Below are 26,296 nucleotides of genomic sequence, written 5' to 3'. Positions count from 1 at the left end.
TTTCCGCAGAACAGTAGCCTAGGACATCAACTAAGTATCAGAGGAGCTACAAAAAGTACACTATATACTGGGGACCTAGATTTCTTAGTCTCTGTAATTGAACTCTTTCAGGTTACCTTACTAATCCTCCCTTCGTGGAGAAGAAAGCACTGTTTTTGTGCAAATACTTTTAAGCATTATAATCAAATTTACAAGACATTTCAGTTCAGTGCTGTGTTGGCTAACTTTTGGCTGCAATACAACAGTGCTACAGAGCTCCATTTCAAGGTTTTTTTCCATTTTATTGACCTTTATCTCAAATGTGGCATAGACCGCCACAGAAGGTCTTTTCTCTATTTTGTGGGGTAAAATCCCGCAATTTTTGTTTTAGCTAAATTGTAAATTTCTCGTTGATTAATAATCGTACAGAGCTGGCATATGGAGGTATTATGATTAACAACCGAAACTATGACTTTAATTTGAAATGGAGGGGAAAATCTTCTCCTCATTGACCAAAATATTAGAAAAGCTGAGAATTGCGGGGTTTCACTCCCACCTATCCTATGGCGTCCGATACTACAAGTCTAATTCATGTTAGCTTCCAGAATGTGAAATGGGAGTCATCGTATTTCAGATGTTCCGACATAAAGAAAGGCATAAACCTTCGAAACAGTAACCATGTATTTGAAGTTACGGAAATGTTGGGGCAGGAAGTGTCCCACAAGTTTTTAACAAAATCCAGCGTTAATTAGCCTCCTTTTGCGATTAAAAGCAGAGTAAATTGCGAAAATACTTTCGTTGTAATTGTGTAAGATGAGAATGTTATCTGTAGAACGTTAATAAGCGGTACGCGCAATATCTCACTTTTTCCAGAAAAGCTGCAACAGAAAGGTGATCGAAGGCGAATGTGCGTGTAAAGCAGGCCTGCACATTTTGCTGCATTGTGCTGATTCATTGATAGTGAAAGAGGTTTTTTTAAACAACCGTTTCGGAACAATGCGAGAATCTATGCCGTTCTCATTGCAGCTTGTACTACGAAGGCGAAAAGGTTAAAGAATAAACACAGTCTGTTGAATTTTCAGCAACGGATCAGCAATCTTAATAAACAAGAGTGCGCCTCGTCTCATACGTCACGAGGAGAATGTGAAAGTGAAGGTAAGGTTGTATCCTACTCAGTTGTGAAAGGGTTGGTAATTCCGGCTCGCAGTTACTTTTTATGCTATTAGGAGGATTTGTATTTTTGTACTCCGTGTGCGTCCTTGCTTGGGATGTTCTAGATTCATTGTAGTTGCCTGCAGATTCTTCTTTCCTGCTGTACACCCCTTTCCTCCCTTTGTATCTCGTACTAATATCATCCTTTACGACCTCCAGACGGAATAGTGTCGGTGTCACGTGCAGTCTTGGTACATATCATGGGCTGACGAGTTGTCCACTGATGAAATGACGACTACAAAGGCGAGAAAGTTTTGCGGGAAACCGAGAGCTGTATTCCTCTGCAAAGCCATGGTCCAAGCTCTGTTGCTTTACATTTGGAAAGGAGAGCTGCTACATATGAAGTCACAGCCAACGACTGAACGATTGCAGTCACCCTTCCCAGAACCTGAAGCTCAGAATTCAGTCATCTTTACAGCAGTCCGCTGCTTTGTGGGTAGCATCTGAAATTCGCACGCTCCTTATAGTTTCTTCACTAAATAGCCCGGTGTTATGACCATGAAACTACGATCGTCCACCCATAGCTCTGGGTTTTTTGATTACTCTGGGAGTTGGATCATTGGAAATACGAAATATGAAAAATTACGATATTGCAGTGTCTTTATTATTCCGAATTACGATGCAAAGTTCCTTCGGATATGCAAGTAAGAAGCAAATTTGCATAGTAAATCGGAATAACGCAAGCACTGCAGCATCGTATTTATCAGTCGATACCGGGCAAGCAGTTTTCAAGTAAAATGTCTCCCCGGTATGGGCATATACGTAATTGATATACGAGTACAGGTATTGGATACGTGCTTGACGACGTATGGAATTTCGGTTCTGGCCGTGAGTCGTGTACGGATATGGTGAGGCGACCGCTCGCGGTAAGCCAGAAACTGGGGTTCATTATACAGCTAACGGTAGCTCATATTAGCAACTGCGAATGTGAAATTTTAATTCATTTTATTACATGAATGATAAAAATGTTTACGTTTGTTGTTGCGGTCTTCAGTCCTGAGACTGGTTTGATGCAGCTCTCCATGCTACTCTATCCTGTGCAAGCTTCTTCATCTCCCAGTACCTACTGCAACCTACATCCTTTTGAATCTGCTTGGTGTATTCATCTCTTGGTCTCCCTCTACAATTTTTACCCTCCACGCTGCCCTCCAATACTAAATTGCTGATCCCTTGATCCTTCAGAACATGTCCTACCAACCGATTCCTTCTTCTAGTCAAGTTGTTCCACAAACTTCTGTTCTCCCCAATCCTATTCAACACCTCCTCATTAGTTATGTGATCTACCCATCTAATCTTCAGCATTCTTCTGTAGCACCACATTTCGAAAGCTTCTATTCTCTTCTTGTTTAAACTATTTATCGTCCATGTTTCACTTCCAAACATGGCTACACCCCATACAAATACTTTCAGAAACGACTTCCTCACACTTAACTCAATACTCGATGTTAACAAATTTTTCTTCTTCAGAAACGCTTTCCTTCCCATTGCCAGTCTACATTTTATACCCTCTCTACTTCGACCATCATCAGTTATTTTGCTTCCCAAATAGCAAAACTCCTTTACTGCTTTAAGTGTCTCATTTCCTAATCTAATTCCCTCAGCATCACCCGACTTAACTCGACTACATTCCATTATCCTCGTTTTGCTTTTGTTGATGTTCATCTTATATCCTCCCTTCAAGACACCATCCATTCCGTTCAACTGCTCTTCCGAGTCCTTTGCTGTCTCTGACAGAATTACAATGTCATCAGCAAACCTCAAAGTTTTTATTTCTTCTCCATGGATTTTAATACCTACTCCGAATTTTTCTTTTGTTTCCTTTACTGCTTGCTCAATATACAGATTGAATAACACTGGGGATAGGCTACGCACCTGTCTCACTCGCTTCCCAACCACTGCTTCCCTTTCATGCCTCTCAACTCTTGTAACTGCTATTTGGTTTCTATACAAATTGTAAATAGCCTTTCGCTCCCTATATTTTACCCCTGCCACCTTCAGAATTTGAAAGAGAGTATTCCAGTCAACATTGTCAAAAGCTTTCTCTAAGTCTACAAATGCTAGAAATGTAGGTTTGCCTTTCCTTAATCTAGCTTCTAAGATAAGCCGTAGGGTCAGTATTGCCTCACGTGTTCAATTATTTCTACGGAATCCAAACTGATCTTCCCCAAGGTCGGCTTCTACTAGTTTTTCCATTCGCCTGTAAAGAATTCGCGTTAGTATTTTGCAGCTGTGATTTATTAAACTGTTTACGTAACTTGATAGAATCATTTGGCACAGGAGTGCTTGACAATTCACAACTGTCATTGACTGTTAACGCACGTGATGCCCTAATTAACGAACACTTCTCTTGAAGTACAATGTTCAACATTTACAAAAGTACATTTCCGTCTGAGTCTTGAACAACACTTTAGTCCTACTCGATGATGCTGACTGCTTCAGCTGAGGTCGCGAAGAGGGGCAAAGCGCTTCAGTGCTCGGCTCTATATTGTCCTCGGTGTGAGGGCATTGCTGGATTGCAGTGAAACATTGATGGATTGCAGTGAAACATCGCTAATGTCTACGCCGTTGATACGCATTGCCGACTGTAGTGGGGCACCGTAATCTTCGGACGATACCACAGCCCCATTGGTTGTTGAAAATTTATAAGCGGCGTTCATCCGAACTTGGAGTCTACCTCAAAAAAGCCACCAAATCAGGTTTTCCAGCGTATTCGCGAGGTGTTCGTACGAGTCAGACTAACGTGACACCGTTCGAGCTGTCTTTTTTTTTTGTATACGTTCAATATATCCTCTTAGTCCCGTTTAGTATGAGCGCCATACACGTGTGCAGCATTCGAAGATGGGCTACGCAAGTGATTTGTGAGCATTCTCCATGCAGACCAGCGTTTAGTCAATGGAGTGACATCTGCCACCTCCTTTATCTGTGACTGAGCCTTTGTTATTATTCCATTCCACATCCCTATAAATTTTGACACCTTCGTATTTGTATTAGTTCACTGACTCCAATCGTGCTTTTGATAGTGTGGTCTTATGATATTTGGTTTTGTTATTTTTGTGCAGTGCACAATTCTACATTGCTGAACATTTACGGCAAAGCGCCACTGTTTGATCCACTTCGAGATCTTACCAAAATGTGGCCGAATATATTTTCAGCATTTTTCAGGTAGTGTCTCTTCGCAGATAACTGCATCATCTAGAAAAAAAAAAAAAAAAAAACAAGGTTCAAATGGCTCTGAGCACTATGGGACTTAACATCTACGGTCATCAGTGCCCTAGAACTTAGAACTACTTAAACCTAACCAACCTAAGGACATCACACAACACCCAGTCATCACGAGGCAGAGAAAATCCCTGACCCCGCCGGGAATCGAACCCGGGAACCTGGGCGTGGGAAGCGAGAACGCTACCGCACGACCACGAGCTGCGGACGCATCTACAAAAAGTCAGAGATAAGTATTAATATTGTATGCTAGATCATTAACATACGAGATCGACAGCAAGCGTCCAAATCCATTTTTTTCGGGAAAAATCTGAACATACTTCAGCGTTACACGCTGCAACATTCGTACCAGTAACTATTCAGTCTAGAGCCATTTCTGAAACATCCTGGCAGATTAGAATTGCCTACCAGACAGGGACTCTAAACTGGGACCTATGTCTTTCGGGCAAGTGCTCTGCCGGCTGAGCTACCCAGACACGACTCATGACCGCTCCCATAGATTTACTTCTCATTATTTTTTATTCAACTGTCTTGATCGCAAAGTTTTTTGAGCAAGCTTACCAGTTTCCACTATGCAATATTCGTCTTCGGAATCTACAGTAGAAGTAAGAGAAGAAAACATTATAGTCTGCTACATTAAGAGATTAAAAAAACAAAACAGAAATTATAAACATGGTATACCTCTCATTCTGCTGCACTGCAACAAATCATTAACACGTAGAAGTAACACATGTGAGGGTTGTCGTGCATGTTTCAACCAGTTTGTATAGGATACAAATTGATAGAGGTCGCTGAAGCATGCATATTGTACAGATAATTGTACAAAATAATTAAAAGAAGATTCATTTAGAGGTATAGTTAAAAGTGTTCTACGTTGTATGGAAATAAGTAGAAAACTACTCTATCTAACAATATAAAGTGCTATTATTTTCTCACAGTTTATAGCTGATCTCATTGTAGCAAATTGTTCGTACAGTAAAATTTGTTTACAAAATTTATGCTAACATTGAGTATGTTCTGATTTTTTCTTTACTGTTATTTCATCCCCCCCCCCCTGCCCCATATGATCAGGGAGGGGGGTAGGGGGCGGGAGTGGGCTGCCAGCGGTACAGTCTAGCAAAAATATTTATGGATTAAAAATTTGAGAAGCTTTTAAATACAATGTACACATGTACAGAATAGGTTTGGCTGAAAGTTTAAAAGGAAATAAAAACTCTGACAGGTAAAGATAAAAATGAACATTTAAAACTGAAAATGAAACTGCAAAGTCCGTTAAAAAGAAGTACTGCACTTTCACTAAGCAGCTCAAGCAACTGCACTGGTTGAAGAAGCTGTAGGGGAGATTAAGCGTTTGCATGATGGTGGTTCTAAATTTATAGGTCGTATCTGTAGAAAGAGGGTAGGCGGTAAGGTGGGTGTTGGGAAAGGCGAAAAGGAAGGAGAGGTCTGGTGGGAGGGCGGGGCCATGGGAGGACAGGTGGGAGTGATATGGAGAGGGGGGAAGATGGGCGAGCTCTAATGTGGAGTGGAGTTAGGTGGGAAATGCTGTAGTTGTTAGTATGGATAAACATCGGAGCATGTCTCATTATCTGGGAGCGGGAATTGGTTGAAGCTGCGTTCAGATAGGATATGGAGAGTCGGTAGGCTTAGAGACTGTGGAACACGCTTGTAAAAATGTGGCAGCATACCATAGTTCGTGATCAGAGGGGAGACAATGGGGTTATTGGAATATAGTTTGTAAATAGTATGGGAGATCCAGAGGTGTTCAGTGTCGGTGAAGAAGGATGGGAATGTGATGTGATGGCAGAGTATCCATGTGGGAGAAGGTAAACAGATGAGGAAAGCGAGATGAGATGGAGTGCATGGAATTTGATTATTTGGAGGAATTTGTAGAACTTTGTTGGAGTGGAGGAAATGCAACATTTACAGGGTAGAGAATGGTCAGATTAGGATTTTGTAGGTGTGGAGAATAGAGGAGGGATATAATCTCCCGGTTCAGCCTGTTAATAGTTTCAGTAGTTTTATTTTATTGTGGCTTGCTGTTGAATGTTCAGTAGGTGAGTTTTACACGTTAGTAGCCAGTTGAGGGTTAGTCCAAGATATTTTAGCGTATTAGCTAACAGGATACGACTGTCATAAATCGTAAGGTAGAAGTCATGGAGAGAGAAGGTGCAGGTAGTTCATCCGATAATTGTTGCCTGGGTTTTGGAGGAGTTCATGCTGAGAAGCCATTAGTTACACCAGGAAATAAACTGACTGAGGTGGATTTGGAATGATCGTTGGGATTTCTGTTGTGTAGGGTACAGAGTGAGAAAAGCGATGTCCTTAGCATACTGAAAGAGATGATCTGGTAGGTTTGGTTTGGACTTATCAGCACTGTAGAGGAGATAAAGGAGAGGAGAGAAGACAAAGCCTTAAAGAACTCCTGTACTGAGATGTAACGTGCTGGAACTGATGTTATTAATAGTGACAAAGGATGGATGAGTAAAGAGGAAGGATGCAATTAGGCGGATATAGTTAATGGGAAGTACATGTGCTGGAGTCTGAAAAGGAAACCAGAATGCTCTACTGGTTCAAAGCTCTCGCTAGACAAAAATAGCGGATTTACGAGAGTTGAGTTGGTAGGGCAGGAGCTCGTCATCAGAGGAGAAATGGAGGTGGAAGTCACACTGGCTGATGGGAAGGAGGTGGTGTTGGTTCAGCTGTTGATGGATGCGTCGGGAGAGGATGGACTCAGAGACTTTGCTAAACACTGAGGTGAGGCAGATGGGGCAGTAGGAGAACGTATCAGTAGCAGGTTTGTACGGTTTAATGAAAAGTAGGACTTTGGAGGTTTTTCATTGTTGAGGATAGAAATTTGTGGAGATGATAGCAGTGTAAAGGGTTGCTAGGGTGACTAGAAAGGAGACAGGGAATTCTTCAAGCTGTCGATAAGTAATGCAGTCACGACCAGAGGAAGTGTTGCGTTTTTTATGGATTACTTGTTTTATGTCATGTGCTGTGGTTAGTGTATTTAATTTTGTGTATGGTATGTTGTCCAAATGCTTGAAGATGGGAGCCAGGGATGTGACAGCGGTATGCATGGTGGGGTCACCAGGGATGGAGAAGATGATGGTGAGATAGAATGCAAAATTAGTAGCTTCGCTCAGGTTGTCGGGTGAGGGATAATTGTTGCGGAGAAACTGGTAGTGAGGTATGGTGTTATTGCCAGTGTGACGATGGAATGCTTTCCAGTACTTGGGAGAGTTAATGAGGAGTGTAGTTTTGAGACTGGTGCATGTCCGTCCCACCTCTTTTTACATTTAATAAATTAGTGACATGTTTCCGTATTTGCCGGTGGTGTACGAATGTATCCCAATCACGAGCCTGAAAGAAGGAACAATACATGAATGGGAGTCTCGGAGGAGTGGTAGGGCTTGTGAGGGGGGGGGGGGGGGAGGAGAGTGGGCCAGTGACGATACACGGTCTTGGTAGGAATGTGGGTGGGTATAGCGTGTCTGACTAGTTCTGCTGCAGGGAGAATGTTGTGTGGGAGATATTGACAGGTTGCTGGAAGGTCATGGGGTGTCATCCAGTCGGAGTTTCTGTGAATTGCTGGTAAGAATTCCAGTTGGCATGGGAGTAGTCTTGGTAAGTCTTGGATGGAGATTGGAATGGGGGCACGGGCATGAGGATGTGTGTAAGGGATGTTGAACGAGTACAGGTAGGTCGTCTCTTCCAGTCAGACTGAGGACGTCTGCAGTGAGGTATCCAAGGAGGTTTTGAGATACAAGAACATCTGGGGTGGTACTGATATCACGGTCAGGTGGCTTGCGGAGTATGGATGTAGATGTAGATGACAGGTGTGGTGTGGGATGGGAAAATGGCGCCTCGCTGGAAGCTGGTAAACTGAGGCCACCACTGGAGTTCTGTGGAGGAGTACTATGGATGATGAGGTCAACGCCGTTAATATAGATGGAAAAGGTGTGGTTTGTGTGATTGAGTAAGACGTAGGGGATGGGATGATTAGGTCAGATATATGTGGTGGCACAGGTAATGGTTAGAATTAAGACAAAGAGGATAAGAATAAGGTTTTCGGTGGGAGTATTGTATGATGGTTTCAGCTGAACAGGGATGTTCTTGTGGAAACCAACTGCATCTCCGCCTCTGGCCAGGGGAAGGAGGTTATCTGTGTGGAGGAGAACACAAGGAGAGGTTTGGATGGTGTGATAGGGTTGTAGGAACGTTTCATTGAGGATGAACTTATGGATGACGAAGGAGGGAGTGGATGTCGTGGTAGAGGTGTTTGTAGTGCTGTCACACCATGATAGAGGATGAAATTGGTTTGTGTGGGTCAGGTATAGAGGAGGTTTATACAAGAGCATCGAGGCGGCTACAAACGGAGTGGACTTGGTTGTGGAGGAGGTAGCTTGGGTGTCGGGATGGAAGATGGGGCAGGCAGCAAGGGAGATTTTTTGTTGTGTGTGTACGTCAGAGTGGATGGACGTTTTGGATGACGATTGTCATGAGTTTGATAATGTCTTCAACAGTGGGCGTTGGATGAAGGGAATTGTTGGGGTCAATGTGGCTATCAGTGGGATGGATTGGGACAGTGAGCTCAGATTTGGCAGGTTGTGGCTTACCTTTGCATTTCGCAGATTAAGTAGGGTGGGAGGTGCAAGTGCTGCGGATAGGAGGGGATGCTAGGTCAGGCCACTGTTTGAGAAAATGAGAATTTTTGCAGTGTGGACAAGTGGGTGGGTTTTTACAATCTGCAGTAAGGTGATCATTGTAATGTAGGCAGTTCTGGCAGAGGTAGGACTGAGGATGGGATTTGGAAGGTTCGACCTTGTGGCGGCGGTGGTGTATCAGGGCTCCCTCTTTAAGGAGGGCAGATTCAGAGAAAACACGGACGAGGCGAGTGGGTCCAATGTCATTATTAATCCGAAGGGCATTTCAGACTACTAAATCCGGGTGGTTGTTCACACATTGTGATGACTTTAATTGGTATTTATCGAGAAAGAAGACATGTACGAGGTGTGTGAGAAACGTAATGAGTCTGACAACCCTGTGTTGTCCTACTTGTGTAGACCGGTGTCTTCGTCCCATCCAGATGCTCCGCCCGAGATTCAGCTCCGTAAAGCCATCTCGTGATTTTTGAGAGCGCCGTCAGTGAAGTTGTGTTTCTGTTATGTGTTATGAAAGTGGAACAGTGGAATTTAGAGCAACGTTATGCCATCAAATTTTATGCCAAACTTGGGGAATCGGCGAGTGTGACCTTCGAAAAGTTCAAACAGGCCTATGGGGACATTTTTTATCGCTGGCACAGATCAGTTTTGGAAGGCCGAATGCACGCTGACGATGAACTTCTCTCACGGAGACGTTCAAATTCAAAAACCGACGGAAACGTCGAATGAGACTGTCCCCCCAGTACAACGAAGCGTTTTACCAAGATGTCCTTGAAAGGCTCATGAAAAGGGTGAATAGAGTGAGGCCGGACAGTGCAGACAAGAGGATGCTGCATCGTGACAACGGCCCATGTCATTCGACCACTGCCATCACCGAATTTTTCACCTGAAAAGGCATACCTGTTGTTCCACAGCTACTAACTGACCTGAACTGAGTACTTGTGACTTTATTCTTTTCTAGAAACTGAAAAATGTGTTAAAAGGACGCCATTTTAGGATTATCCAGAACATATAACATTGCGATCGACATGTTAAAGGTCCTATGAATTGAAGTCCTTCAGCGCTGCCACCAAGACGAGGAACAACGATTCTGCCGGAAGAAATTACTTTCAAGGGGATAATATAGTTCTTTAAAAAAATTGCCAGATAAAAAGTAAGTCTCATTCCTTTTCTCACACACCTGTTATATTAGTATGCATGGCCATCCCGCCTATGCCTCCTTCTTTGATGATTCCTTTGATCGTCAGTATGCGGCTCGTCCCTCTTCTCCTGGTGTCTCCTTCGCCACTTGCTACATCTACATCTACATCTACATTTATACTCCGCAAGCCACCCAACGGTGTGTGGCGGTAGCCACTTTACGTGTCACTGTCATTACCTCCCTTTCCTGTTCCAGTCCCGTATGGTTCGCGGGAAGGACGACTGTCTGAAAGCCTCTGTGCGCGCTCTAATCTCTCTAATTTTACATTCGTGATCTCCTCGGGAGGTATAAGTAGGGGGAAGCAATATATTCGATACCTCATCCAGAAACGCACCCTCGAAACCTGGCGAGCAAGCTACATCGCGGTGCAGAGCGCCTCTCTTCCAGAGTCTGCCACTTGAGTTTGCTAAACATCTCCGTAACGCTATCACGGTTACCAAATAACCCTGTGACGAAACGCGCCGCTCTTCTTTGGATCTTTTCTATCTCCTCCGTCAACCCGATCTGGTACGGATCCCACACTGATGAGCAATACTCAAGTATAGGTCGAACGAGTGTTTTGTAAGCCACCTCCTTTGTTGATGGACTACATTTTCTAAGGACTCTCCCAATGAATCTCAACCTGGCACCCGCCTTACCAACAATTAATTTTATATGATCATTCCACTTCAAATCGTTCCGCACGCATACTCCCAGATATTTTACAGAAGTAACTGCTACCAGTGTTTGTTCCGCTATCATATAATCATACAATAAAGGATCCTTCTTTCTATGTATTCTACGGCGGCCTAACTTCACACTACATGCAACTTATCCGGTGGGTGTGAAATCTTCACCACCTTGGCTTCGTCAAGCTGCCTGTGTTAACCTTGGCTTTCATTCGCTTCCTCAGGACGCTACTCCAGCCTCTGTGTATCGCCTCCAGTTTTACGACCTTCACATGGAACTTCGCGATAGTACCTTTGTGTACTCTGATGGCTCTCGGACTGACCATGGGGTGGGGTGCGCCTTCGTCATGGGCGCCCGTGTCTTTCGGTATCGGCTTCCGCTACACTCCGCAGTATTTACAGCCGAGCTCTGGGCCTTGTGTCAGGCGACACGGCCTTTCCAGTTGTGTCCTCTGCTCAGACTCAGTCAGTGCCCTCCAAAGTCTGTGTGCGCTGTACGCTGCTCATCCCTTAGTGCAGCGGGTCCAGGAAAACTGTCACTTGCTCACTCTTCGTGGAGCCAGTGTCATGTTTGTGTGGGTCCCTGGTCATGTCTGTCTGGCAGGAAACGAGGCTGCCGAGGCAGCTGCCGAGGCTTCAGTGCTCGGACCTCAGCCCGCGAGTCGCTATATCCCCTGCGATGGTCGCTGCGTTGCGGTCTGTCAGGAGGTGGCGTCCCTTTGGCATCGCCAATGGTCCTCCCTTCACTGGAATGAGCTTCGGCTCATTAAGCCGCTCCCGGCGCCTTGCACGACCTCCTCTCGGCCCTACCGCCGGGAGGAGGTTATTTTAAGTCGGCTGCGTATTGGGCACTGCCTTTTTAGCCATGGTCATTTTCTAACTGACGCTGCCGCACCACTTTGTACACATTGCGGCCAATTTCAAACTGTCTGCCACTTCCTGTTGCAGTGTCCTTTTTTTTTTAACAATTTACGTTCCAGCTTGGGTTTGCCGTCTGACATATCAGCCGTTTTAGCGAATGACGCGTGGGCTGTCGATCGCGTTTTACTTTTTATCCGCCAAAGCAATATGGCGAAGGCCATTTAATTTTTGGTTTTGGACCTCAATTTCTGCATGTTTTTTTTGAGCCCTTTTTGCACGTGCCAGTTTGTAGCTGTCTCCTATCCTGTTCACTGGGACTGACGTACAGTCGTTTAACTCCTCTCTGTGTTCGTGGTCTATAGTTTTGAATTGGGCGTGTATGACCCCCATATTCCTGTTTTCATTGCGGTTAGGAAAATAAGTAATACAAATGAAAATGGAAATAAAATCGGACGTGGAATGACAGAGAAGAGTGAATTTCAGGAAAGTTTCAAAAAATTAATACACTCCTGGAAATTGAAATAAGAACACCGTGAATTCATTGTCCAAGGAAGGGGAAACTTTATTGACAAATTCCTGGGGTCAGATACATCACATGATCACACTGACAGAACCACATGCACATAGACACAGGCAACAGAGCATGCACAATGTCGGCACTAGTACAGTGTATATCCACCTTTCGCAGCAATGCAGGCTGCTATTCTCCCATGGAGACGATCGTAGAGATGCTGGATGTAGTCCTGTGGAACGGCTTGCCATGCCATTTCCACCTGGCGCCTCAGTTGGACCAGCGCTCGTGCTGGACGTGCAGACCGCGTGAGACGACGCTTCATCCAGTCCCAAACATGCTCAATGGGGGACAGATCCGGAGATCTTGCTGGCCAGGGTAGTTGACTTACACCTTCCAGAGCACGTTGGGTGGCACGGGGTACATGCGGACGTGCATTGTCCTGTTGGAACAGCAAGTTCCCTTGCCGGTCTAGGAATGGTAGAACGATGGGTTCGATGACGGATTGGATGTACCGTGCACTATTCAGTGTCCCCTCGACGATCACCAGTGGTGTACGGCCAGTGTAGGAGATCGCTCCCCACACCATGATGCCGGGTGTTGGCCCTGTGTGCCTCGGTCGTATGCAGTCCTGATTGTGGCGCTCACCTGCACGGCGCCAAACACGCATACGACCATCATTGGCACCAAGGCAGAAGCGACTCTCATCACTGAAGACGACACGTCTCCATTCGTCCCTCCATTCACGCCTGTCGCGACACCACTGGAGGCGGGCTGCACGATGTTGGGGCGTGACCGGAAGACGGCCTAACGGTGTGCGGGACCGTAGCCCAGCTTCATGCAGACGGTTGCGAATGGTCCTCGCCGATACCCCAGGAGCAACAGTGTCCCTAATTTGCTGGGAAGTGGCGGTGCGGTCCCCTACGGCACTGCGTAGGATCCTACGGTCTTGGCGTGCATCCGTGAGTCGCTGCGGTCCGGTCCCAGGTCGACGGGCACGTGCACCTTCCGCCGACCACTGGCGACAACATCGATGTACTGTGGAGACCTCACGCCCCACGTGTTGAGCAATTCGGCGGTACGTCCACCCGGCCTCCCGCATGCCCACTATACGCCCTCGCTCAAAGTCCGTCAACTGCACATACGGTTCACGTCCACGCTATCGCGGCATGCTACCAGTGTTAAAGACTGCGATGGAGCTCCGTATGCCACGGCAAACTGGCTGACACTGACGGCGGCGGTGCACAAATGCTGCGCAGCTAGCGCCATTCGACGGCCAACACCGCGGTTCCTGGTGTGTCCGCTGTGCCGTGCGTGTGATCGTTGCTTGTACAGCCCTCTCGCAGTGTCCGGAGCAAGTATGGTGGGTCTGACACACCGGTGTCAATGTGTTCTTTTTTCCATTTCCAGGAGTGTAAATGAGGTAGCATAATTTATAGTGGTACGACAGTGAAGTATAGCATTCATCGGTAGATAGCGCAGGCTGCTCGCAGGTCCGTGTTCGTTTGTCTCGGCTTCAGTGCTTGATGTGCCGTTCGGCATAGCGGGCGTTGTTCGAGGGAGAGGCGCGCTGACCCCTGCGCCCTGACCTCATACAGCGCGGCAGCGTAGGTTGACCTCTGTGACCCTGCGACGACATTCTCTGACAATTCACACTAGGAGCTCAAACGTGAGGAGTTAAATGCTTCAAAAATTTCCGAATAAATGGTTGAAATCACTTTGGCCGTTTAGGACAAGACCGCGATGCTGTCTCTTATTGCTCACAATTTCAAGTTCCTCCAAACTGGTGAGATATCTACATGTCTACGACTTGTCACAGTGCAGCATAATGAGAGATATATTACGTTTATATTATGATTTCTGTTTTGTCTTTTAACCTCTTAATGTTGTAGACTGCAATGCTTTCGTCTTCTAATTCTATCGTAGATTCTGAAGATGGTTATTTCATAGCCGAAGCCGCTAATCTTGTTCAAAAAACTTTTGCTATCACGACAGTTGCATAAAAATTTATGTAAAGCATATGGTCGCTCTCCAGTTCAAAAAATGGTTCGGTTGGCTCTGAGCACTATGGGACTTAACATCTGAGGTCATCAGTCCACTGGAACTTAGAACTACTTAAACCTAACTAGCCTAAGAACACCACACACATCCATGCCTGAGGCAGGATTCGAACCTGCGGCCGTAGCAGCCGCGTCGTTCGACACTGAAGCGCCTACAACCGCTCGGCCACAACGGCCGGCTCCAGTTGATTAGTCTATGTCAGGTTCTTCTCAAGCTTTTCTTCTGCCCAACTGTGCCGACCGGCAGCCGTGTCATCCTGGGCCCAAAGGCGTCACGGGATGCAGATTTGGTGGGGCATGTGGTCAACACACCGCTCTCCTGGGCGTATGTCAGTTTACGAGGCTGGTACTGTTGCGGTTCATGGCTTGTTTGGTCGAGTACCTCATCTCCTACACTCTAACAGGATATAATACACTGCCCAGTGACGTTTATACGACCACCAGTCAAACGCCTGAATAACCACCTTTTGACAATGGGACTAGTACATGCAACTGGTTTCCACTGACTACTACTCGACAGACGTGGACTCTTCACGCCTCTTGTTAGAGGTGTGAGCGGTCCTCGTCTACCAAGTTGAAATCTACGGTATCCAGTTGGCTAGTTCGGGGTGTAAAGGGACCAAACTACAGAGTCATCAGTCCCTTTTTCCTGAAGCAAGCAAGGCTCAAGGTACAAAAACATCCAACACCACACGTAAAAACAAAACGAATGGAATGAACAAAAATGGGGAAAACATGCACCACAAGGAAAAGTAGAAGAAGGTATTAAAACCAAAGACCAGATGGTCTGGACTGGCTGATCACAATAGTAAAAGAGGATGAGCCAGCCACTCTGCAACACATTAAAATGTCCATCCCAAAAAGACGAGGCGAGGTGAACACATGCAGGGAAAAGACGACCGCAAAGACAAACAAATACAAAGTGCGGCCGGCCGAAGTGGCCGTGCGGTTCTAGCCGCTGCAGTCTGGAACCGCGAGACCGCTACGGTCGCAGGTTCGAATCCTGCCTCGGGCTTGGATGTGTGTGATGTCCTTAGGTTAGTTAGGTTTAACTAGTTCTAAATTCTAGGGGACTAATGACCTCAGAAGTTGAGTCCCATAGTGCTCAGAGCCATTTTGCAAAGTGCGGCAGTGTTAAAATGGAGGGAGGGTGGCGACCTCAGAGAGAAGGCTAAAACCCCTCCCTTAGATGGTACGATAAAAACCCCCCTCACGAATAAAAGGTAGAACTAAACTGTTGAGGCATTGCCGCCCAACGCCGCAGAACGGCTAAAAGTGGGCAGCAAGATGCGGACGACAGTCACATGTGAACCAGAGTGACACCGAGGTGGGTCCTCGTCACAGAGCGAAAGCGAAAGCGGAGCCGGCAGTGCGAGAGGCCCGGACGGAGGTCTTCCTCACACTGGTGACCACCTTTTGAAGCGCAGACCGCCGCGAGCCGTGCCGGAAGAGGGTCAGTGAGGTTCTGGAAGGCGCCGACTTCAGGGCCGTGACCAGCCTGAACAAGGTGCTCACACAGATTCTCGATTGGGCTTAACCCTGGGGAGTTTGGTGGCCAGGGTAGTACCGTAAACTCACCTGGGAACAACGCACGAACGTTATAAGCAGTGTGACACGTTGCGTTGTCCTGATGGTAGATGCCATTATGCCAAGGAGAAACAGACTGCGTATAGGGGTGGACACGGTCCCCGAGGACGATTTAATGCTCGTTTTGGCCCATAGTCCTTACCTGAATGACGAGATCGCCCAAGGAATCGCGAAAGCATTCCCCAGACCATAATGCTCCCTCCTGCGGCCTGGGCCCTTGACACGGTTGTTACAGACTACTTAGTTTGAGTCTGATGGAGCATAAACACGATTCGTGTGAGAAGGTCACCTGTCGCTACTCGGTGGACGTTCAGCTGCGGCACTGGTGTGCAAATTCCAGCCTTCGTCGCCGACGAACTGCAGTCAGCGTGGCTGCACGAACCATTCAGCTGTCGGGGAAGCCCATAGACAGCAACGTTTGCTGAACGGTCGTTGGAGAGACCCTGTTGGCAGCCTCTTGCTTTGTCTGGGAGGTCAAGTGGTCTACAGTTGCACGTCTGTTCACCCGTAGGCCACAGCCATCGTTCAGCCCTGTCATCTGTACAGTATTGCAGTGCGTTTGTTGTTCAGGACTACGGCGCAAATTTTCGTTGGGACATCTGGAACAGCCACTGCAGCGGCTACATCCATTGTGTAAGACGTGAACTGTATTCACAGTTGAGAATATGGGGAATCGTCAGCTGTATAATGGAACGACGAGTAAGAAAATTGTCGGAGACTCGAACTCTGATTTTCCGCCTATCATGAGCGGTCGCCTTACCATTAGGCTATCCGACACGACTCACGGACATGTAGTTTGACGACATGAGGATGTTTGGGTCTGGCGGGGAGTCTTGCTCGGATAGCCTAATGGTAAGGGGACCGCTCAAGATAGGCGGGAACTCTGGGTTTGAGTCCCGGCCCGGCACACTCCATTAGTCAGCTGACGGTTGCTCATATTCGTGACTGCGGAAACATTTCAAGCTCTTCATCTGTCACCTGTTGTGAACCACAGTCGCCTTGGCGCCGATTCTGGATAGCGATTTTTGTCATGCACCGTATACTCTAACCGTGGTGGCACGCGAACAGTTCACAAACTCAGCCGTTTTGGAAATTCTTCCACATCTACATTTACACCTACATGAATACTCTGCGAATCACACTTAAGTGCCTGGTAGAGTGTTAATTGAATCACCTTCACAATAGTTCTCTATTATTCCACTGTCCAACAGCGCGCGGAAAAAACGAATATTTCAATCTTTCCGTGCGAGCTTTGATTTCCCGTACTGTATTATGATGATCGTTTCTCTCTATACAGGTCCGCGTCAACAGAATATCATCGCATTCGGAGAAGAAAGTTGAGGATTAAAACTTAGTGAGAAGATCCTGTCGCAAAGAAAAACGCCTTTGTTTTACAGACGTCCACCACAAACACTGTATCTTGCGCGTGACACTCTCTCCCTTATTTCTCGGTAATACGAAACGTCCTGCTCTTCTTTGTACTCCGTAAATTCTCCCTGGTAAGGATCCCACACCGCGCAGCAGTACCCCAAAAGAGGACGGACAAGTGTAGTGTAGCCAGTCTCTTTAGTAGATCCGTTACATTTTCTAAGAGTTCTGCCAATGAAACGTAGTCTTTGATTTGCCTTCTTCACAACATTTTCTGTGTGTTCTTTCCAATTTAATTTGTTCGTAATCGTCATTCGTAGGTATTTATTTGAATTTGCAGCCTTCAGATTTGATTGATTTATCGTATAAACGAAGTTTAATTGATTCCTTTTAGCATTCACGTCGATGACCTCATGTTGTTCTTGTTGTTGTTGTTGTGGTCTTCAGTCCTGAGACTGGTCTGATGCAGCTCTCCATGCTACCCTATCCTGTGCAAACTTCTTCATCTCCCAGTACCTACTGCAGCCTACATCCATCTGAATCTGCTTAGTGTATTCATTTCTTGATCTCCCTCTTCGATTTTTACCCTCCACGCTGCCCTCCAATACTAAATTAGTGATCCCTCGATGTCCTACCAACCGATCCCTTCTTCTAGTCAAGTTGTGCCACAAGCTCCTCTTCTCCCCAATTCTATTCAATACTTCATCATTAGTTATGTGATCTACCCATCTAATCTTCAGCATTCTTCTGTAGCACCACATTTCGAAAGCTTCTATTCTCTTCTTGTCTAAACTATTTATCGTCCACGTTTCACTTCCATACATGGCTACACTCCATACAAATACTTTCAGGAACAACTTCCTGACATTTAAATCTATGCTCAATGTCAACAAATTTTTCTTCTTCAGAAACGCTTTCCTTCCCATTGCCAGTCTACATTTTATACCCTCTCTACTTCGACCATCATCAGTTATTTTGCTCCCCAAATAGCAAAACTCCTTTATTACTTTAAGTGTCTCATTTCCTAATCTAATTCCCTCAGCATTACCCGACTTAATTCGACTAAATTCCATTATCCTCGTTTTGCTTTTGTTGATGTTCATCTTATACCCTCCTTTCAAGACCCTCTCCATTCCGTTCAACTGCTCTTCCAAGTCCTTTGCTGTCTCTGACAGAATTACAATGTCATCGGCGAACCTCAAAGTTTTTATTTCTTCTCCATGAATTTTAATACCTACTCCGAACTTTTCTTTTGTTTCCTTTACTGCTTGCTCAATATACAGATTGAATAACATCGGGGAGAGGTTACGCCCCTGTGTCACTCGATTCCCAACCACTGCTTCCCTTTCATGTCCCTCGACTCTTATAACTGCTATCTGGTTTCTGTACAAATTGTAAAAGGCCTTCGTTCCCTGTATTTTACGCTTGCCACCTTCAGACTTTGAAAGAGAGTATTCCAATCAACATTGTCAAAACCTTTCTCTAAGACTACAAACGCTAAAAACGTAGGTTTGCCTTTCCTTAATATTTCTTCTAAGATAAGTCGTAGGGTCAGTATTGCCTCACGTGTTCCATCATTTCTACGGAACCCAACTGATCTTCCCCGAGGTCGGCTTCTATCAGTTTTTCCATTCGTCTGTAAAGAATTCGCGTTAGTATTATGACCTCATACCTATCATTATTGACGGTCATCTGCCAATCTTAGCACCATACAGATACACTACTGGCCATTGTAATTGCTACACCAAGAAGAAATGTAAATGATAAACGGGTATTCATTGGACAAATACACTCCTGGAAATGGAAAAAAGAACACATTGACACCGGTGTGTCAGACCCACCATACTTGCTCCGGACACTGCGAGAGGGCTGTACAAGCAATGATCACACGCACGGCACAGCGGACACACCAGGAACCGCGGTGTTGGCCGTCGAATGGCGCTAGCTGCGCAGCATTTGTGCACCGCCGCCGTCAGTGCCAGCCAGTTTGCCGTGGCATACGGAGCTCCATCGCAGTCTTTAACACTGGTAGCATGCCGCGACAGCGTGGACGTGAACCGTATGTGCAGTTGACGGACTTTGAGCGAGGGCGTATAGTGGGCATGCGGGAGGCCGGGTGGACGTACCGCCGAATTGCTCAACACGTGGGGCGTGAGGTCTCCACAGTACATCGATGTTGTCGCCAGTGGTCGGCGGAAGGTGCACGTGCCCGTCGACCTGGGACCGGACCGCAGCGACTCACGGATGCACGCCAAGACCGTAGGATCCTACGCAGTGCCGTAGGGGACCGCACCGCCACTTCCCAGCAAATTAGGGACACCGTTGCTCCTGGGGTATCGGCGAGGACCATTCGCAACCGTCTCCATGAAGCTGGGCTACGGTCCCGCACACCGTTAGGCCGTCTTCCGCTCACGCCCTAACATCGTGCAGCCCGCCTCCAGTGGTGTCGCGACAGGCGTGAATGGAGGGACGAATGGAGACGTGTCGTCTTCAGTGATGAGAGTCGCTTCTGCCTTGGTGCCAATGATGGTCGTATGCGTGTTTGGCGCCGTGCAGGTGAGCGCCACAATCAGGACTGCATACGACCGAGGCACACAGGGCCAACACCCGGCATCATGGTGTGGGGAGCGATCTCCTACACTGGCCGTACACCACTGGTGATCGTCGAGGGGACACTGAATAGTGCACGGTACATCCAATCCGTCATCGAACCCATCGTTCTACCATTCCTAGACCGGCAAGGGAACTTGCTGTTCCAACAGGACAATGCACGTCCGCATGTATCCCGTGCCACCCAACGTGCTCTAGAAGGTGTAAGTCAACTACCTTGGCCAGCAAGATCTCCGGATCTGTCCCCCATTGAGCATGTTTGGGACTGGATGAAGCGTCGTCTCACGCGGTCTGCACGTCCAGCACGAACGCTGGTCCAACTGAGGCGCCAGGTGGAAATGGCATGGCAAGCCGTTCCACAGGACTACATCCAGCATCTCTACGATCGTCTCCATGGGAGAATAGCAGCCTGCATTGCTGCGAAAGGTGGATATACACTGTACTAGTGCCGACATTGTGCATGCTCTGTTGCCTGTGTCTATGTGCCTGTGGTTCTGTCAGTGTGATCATGTGATGTATCTGACCCCAGGAATGTGTCAATAAAGTTTCCCCTTCCTGGGACAATGAATTCACGGTGTTCTTATTTCAATTTCCAGGAGTGTATATTATACTAGACCTGACATGTGATTACATTTTCACGCAATTTGGGTGCATAGATCCTGAGAAATCAGCACCCAGAACAACCACCTGTGCCCGTAGTAACGGCCTTGATACGCCTGGGCATTGAGTGGAACAGAGCTTAGATGGCATGTACAGGTACAGCTGCCCATGGAGTTTCAACACGATACCACAGTTCATCAAGAGTAGTGACTGGCGTATTGTGATGAGCCATTTGCTCGGCCAGCATTGACCAGTCGTTTTCAGTTGGTGAGACATCTGGATAATGTTCTGGTCAGGGCAGCAGTCGAACATTTTCTGTGTCCAGAAAGGCCCGCACTGGACCTCCAACATGCGGTCGTGCGTTATCCTGTTGAAATGTAGGGTTTCGCAGGGATCGAATTAAGGGTAGAGCCACGGCACGTAACACATCTGTAATGTAACGTCTACTGTTCAAAGTACCGTCAGTGCGAACGAGAGGTCATCGAGACGTGTAACCTATGGCACCCCATAATATCACGGCGGGTGATACGCCAGTATGGCGATGGCGAATACAGGCTTCCAGTGTACGTTCACCGCGATGTCGCCAAACACGGATGCGACCATCATGGTGCTGTAAAAAGAACCTGGATTCATCCGAAAAAATGACGTTTTGTTATTCGTGCACCCAGGTTCGTCGTTGAATAGACCATCGCAAGAGCTCCTGTCTGTGATGCAGCGTCAAGGGTAATCGCAGCCACGGTCTCCGAGCTAATAGTCCATGCTGCTGCAAACGTCGTCGAACTGTTCGTGCAGATGGTTGTTGGCTTTCAAACGTCCCCCTCTGTTGACTCAGGGATCGAGGCGTGGCTGCACGATCCGTTTCAGCCATGCGGATAAGATGCCTGTCATCTCGACTTTTAGTGATACGAGGCCGTTGGGATCCAGCACGGCGTTCCGTATTACCCTCCTGAACCCACCGATTCCATATTCTGCTTACTGTCATTGAACCTGGACCAACGCGAGCAGCAATGTCGCGATACGATAAACGGCAATCGCTATAGGCTACAATCCGACCTTTATGAAAGTCGGAAGCGTGATGGTACGCATTTCTGCTCCTCGCACGAGGCATCACAACAACGTTTCACCAGGCAACGCCGCTCAACTGCTGTTTGTGAATGAGAAATCGATTGGAAACTTTGCTCATGTGAGCACCTTGTGTGAATGCTCTGAAAAGCTAATGATTTGCATACCACAGCATTTTCTTCCTGTCGGTTAAATTTCGCGTCTGTAGCACGGCATGTTCGTGGTGTAGTAATTTTAATGGCCAGTAGTGTACTTTTTCTAAATCGTTTTGCAACTTGTTGTGATCTTCTAATGACTTTACTGGTCGATAAACGACAGTATCACAAGCAAACAACCTAGTAAGGCTGCTCAGATTGTCTCCTAAACCGTTTATATTGATGAGGAACAGAAGAGCGCCTATAACACTACCTTGCGGAACGCCATAAATCACTTTTGTTTTACTTGATGACTCTGAATCAATTACTACGAACTTTGACCTTCGCTGAAAAGCGAGTGATGGTGCCCTTTTAGATGGCAGATAATCGCTCCGTGACCGCATTATGGCAACGACTGCGGTGTTTTCCGCGTCCCCCGGCACGTTTTGTACCCCCTCTGCTGCTAGCGCTGCCGCCTGCTCTCTCTGAGTGCTTGTCGCACGTTGACGTCGAGTAGAGGCAGGCGTGGGCCACACGAGTGTGGCTGGCCGTTGACCTGGCCGTTTGAAGTGTGGCGCCACGCGTCAGCTTCTTGTAATACGTTTATTGCAGTCAAATAGGCGTACAAATGTGAAACGTCCCCTTAGAACAATTTCTGAATTACTGTGCTGATAAACCGCTTACACTATTTGCTTTTCAAACAGCTGAGCAAAACTGAACGTACTTAAACATTCACTAAAGTGACACACAATATTTTTAGCGCAACGCAATCTGACTTTCAAAAATCCCTACAAAAGAATGGCCCTGACTAACATTAACCTATACGTTTCACAAATCACTTACCTCACCAAAAATCTCCGTTACTCGAACTACTGCAATACAGCGAGCTCCACTACTGCCAGCTAAATAAAAGATTCAAACTACGGAAGGCACTAACTACTGATAGGGATAGTTAGCAAATGAAAGATTTTAATAGAGAACAAACAATGTATTTACTTTAATAGTAATAATATATATAGCAGTTCATGACATCCATTCTGTACTCAAAAATCCGCCATCTCATTTCCCACACCCACCACTGCTGGCGGCTCACCTCCAACTGCGCAACGCTACGCGCTGTTCACGTCCAGCTGCCCAACACTACAATGGCAGACAACAATGCAAACTAGCCACAGACTGCACACAGCACAGCCAGTGATTTTCATACAGAGAGGGCTACGTGGCGGCGGCGTTACCAATATAAGAACCTAAACAGCCTACTTACAAATGATAATAACAAACGAAACTAGAAACTTTTACATATTGACGCAGAAGAGGCTGCGAATCCGAGGCACTGTGGTGTAGTGGTTATGATACTAGACTGTTGCAGGGAGGGTCGTAAGGTCAAAACTCACCTGAACTGTAAAATTTTAATTTCTATATTCGATTCGAGTACAATCTAGAAGTATCCACAAATGTCAAGAATCATTGTACTGGAATGTTATGTAACTCCATATATATACATTATGTATTCTGGCCGGAGGCAGTTCGCTCCGCGCTCTTGTATGTGCAAGTGCTGATTAAACTTTTGTTAATTACACCTTCTCCTACGTGACATTATTCTGGTGGAGGCGCTGGGTGTTGGAACTTGTTGTCGCTCACATTATCGACGACACAGTGGCTCCCATCAGGCCACGACAGAGCTGCCGTTTACGTGGCGAGAAACCCGAGTTCGAGCCATATTCAACACATCGCAATCTATCGGAGACAGAACAAGAAGAGGACGTTGCGATGACAGCAACTGTGTGCAACCACATGAGACATCCTTCCGGGTTCTCTGGTGACGATGGCCAAGATGCAAACAAGTGGCTGAAGGCATATGAGCGTATAGCCAAATTTAACAAATGGGATGACACCGTGTGTTTGCCTAACGTATTTTTCTACTCGGAGGGCACTGCCAAGCAATGGTATGAGAACAACGAGGAGAAATTGACAAGCTGGGAAGTATTCGAGGCGGAACTGCGCAAGTATTTCGGCGACACACAACGACAGAAGTGCAAGGCTGAAGATAAATTAAAGTGCAGGGCACAGCGTGCAGGAGAAACTACAGCATCCTACATTCAAGACGTCTTGTAGCTTAGAATGAAGGATGAAGATAAGGTTTCACATCTCATGAAGGGTGTTGCTGAGGTCATGTATCGAGCCCTACTCCTGAAGGACGTTTCGACAGCAGAGGACTTCATAAAATGGTGCCAGTATATCGAGACACTGCAACAGTGCGGTGTCGTGACCACTGCACCACGGAGACTGTGCCGCTCGGCTTCCTCTGCGACACTACTGTGACTTGCACAGTAACTTGTTGACCGTGTCCTTTTCGTACAGGGTTCTATATCGTAACGTGTGACACAGTTCACAATTACACATTGCGTTTACTTCACGGTACGACGAGTTGTTGCAAATAAGCTGGTGGAAACCAGGGGCTGCCATTCTGTTGGCCACGTGTCCCATTTCGAAGTTGTCGTTTGTCCATGTTCGGTCAGTCATGGAGCCTGTGCTGCAAAATTCTGCAGGTACGTCTTCCCTTTTTCCTTCATTGTTTTAAGTAGACTTTCGAAAGCGCTGCTGATGGGTAGCATCAGGTCTTCAGTGGGGAAAGGTTCCCGCGCCAGCAGGTATACAAGTCTTGATCGTGTTGTTTTGGACACTCCTACTGCTTTCTTTATGTAGGTCGCCTTCACTCTTTCTAGTATCGTTAAGTTTTCTACTGTAACACGTGGTCCGATAATTTCTACGCCGTACGTCAGTATTTGGAAGATTTTGGCTCGGAATAGTGCCATTGGTCTCTCTAGGCTAAGCCATCTGATGTATTGTATTTCATGCATTGCCATTATTGCTTGCATTGGTTTCTCTGTTACATGACTGGGTGTTGTGTGCTGTCCTTAGATTAGTTAGGTTTAAGTAGTTCTAAGTTCTAGGGGACTGATCACCATAGATATTAAGTCCCATAGTCCTCAGACTCAGAGCCCTCTGTTACATGTTTTGTGAAACATTTTGCAGTTGTTTGTATTGTGACCCCTAGGTATTTGAAGTCTAGTATGATTTTCAGTTTTCCCTCCCGTATGAAGATCTCGGCTGATGCAGGTGTTCCTCCTCCATTTCGGAGTACCATCATTTCTGTTTTCGCCACATTTATTTCGAATCCGTCTTCAACACTCCAAACTGCCACACCGTTTATCGCTTATTGTAACTTTGCAATGCTCTTTGCTCCTATTACACGAATGTTATCTATCAGAGTAAATAGCATGGTATGCCGTGAGTCTTACGTTGTCCGTCTTTTTAGAGATGGTTGCGGGACTAGGCTGTTAGATAGAGGATGTCAAATTAAACACCTTTCAGCCTTCAATTTTGAACCTTATTTTATTTGGCAACCAGTTTCAGCCTTTTACTACGCCATCTTCAGGCCCCTGACTGACGTGTTGGAAGAATCCGGTTGTGATCAAAACAGGGGCCAACGGTCGGTAGATGATGGTTGAAGTGATCACTGTAGCAAATATCTAGCAATACCAGTATTGCTGGCCTCTATTCTGATCAGAACCGACGCGGTATCTTCCTACACGTCGGTCAGGGGCCTGAAGATAGCATAGTAAAACGCTCAAACTGGTAGCCAAATAAAATAAGTTTGAAAACTAGACGGCTGAAAGGTGTTTAATTTGACATCCTATTTCGTACCGAATGTGGAGCGCACTGGAGTGACTGGCGGCTGTGTGGCGTGCCGCAGGAGACGAGGCCGCCCCCGCCGCCCCCGCGCTGCCTGTCGGCGGCGGCCCTGCAGCAGGCCGAGGTGGCGCTGCGGGCGCAGCGGCGGCAGCTGGCCGACCTGGAGGCGGTGCGCGCCCTCTCGCCCCCGCGGGCGCCGGTCCCGCCCCCGTCGCCTCCGACGCCGCCCCCCGAGGCGGAGGGGGCTGCTCGGCGTCTGGAGGACGCCAGGCGGCAGCTGGAGGCCGTGCGCGGCGCGCTGGAGGCGGCGCCGGTGGTCAGCTGCCGCAGCGTCGCCACCGACACTTCCTCCGAGACGCCGCCCCCGCCGCCCCCGCCGCTGCGGCCCTCCAAGCGCGTCCAGGCGTCGCCGCCGCGGCGCGGGAAGGCGCCGCCGCCCACAACCAGGTCAGCTCTACAGCGCGTTTAGAAGTACACTGAAGCTACCAAGAAACTGGTATAGGCATGCCTATTCAAATACAGAGATACGTTGCGGCGGCGCGGTTCTTTCCGTCCCTTTTAGACGGAACCTGCACCTACCTGTGAACATTGTCTCAGCAGATCATCAGAAGGAAAGCCGAGTGAAACCTACTGTACTTCGACGTGAACCGGGCTGCATTTAAAGTCACTAATCTACGTTTCGGGAGAAAGTTTTCACACGAAATTAAAGGTTTCAAGTTTTGTCCTCAATTAATATATTCTGAAACTTAGGTGAACAAGTATCACTGCCAAGCCCGTGCTAGTCTTAACACAATCTCTCGCAATCCCTTTCAGTCACGTTAGCATTTCCCGAAAACGTAATAGCTACAAAAATACTGATCG

The 26,296-nt window shown here is 47.0% G+C and overlaps 1 protein-coding gene across 1 annotated transcript in view; it reads left to right on the top strand.

Moving 5' to 3' along the window:
• LOC126106283 (atherin-like) overlaps positions 1-25,904 on the top strand; it is a 68,565-nt gene extending 42,661 nt beyond the window's left edge. Inside the window, exon 2 of the mRNA XM_049912504.1 lies at positions 25,497-25,904. Coding sequence (XP_049768461.1) covers positions 25,497-25,904 — 408 coding nt within the window. The remainder of the gene's footprint in view (positions 1-25,496) is intronic.
• Positions 25,905-26,296: the final 392 nt, after the last annotated feature.

The sequence above is a fragment of the Schistocerca cancellata genome, chromosome 10 (genome assembly GCF_023864275.1).
Source record: "Schistocerca cancellata isolate TAMUIC-IGC-003103 chromosome 10, iqSchCanc2.1, whole genome shotgun sequence".
Taxonomy (NCBI): domain Eukaryota; kingdom Metazoa; phylum Arthropoda; class Insecta; order Orthoptera; family Acrididae; genus Schistocerca; species Schistocerca cancellata.
This window is presented reverse-complemented; position numbering and strand designations above follow the sequence as displayed.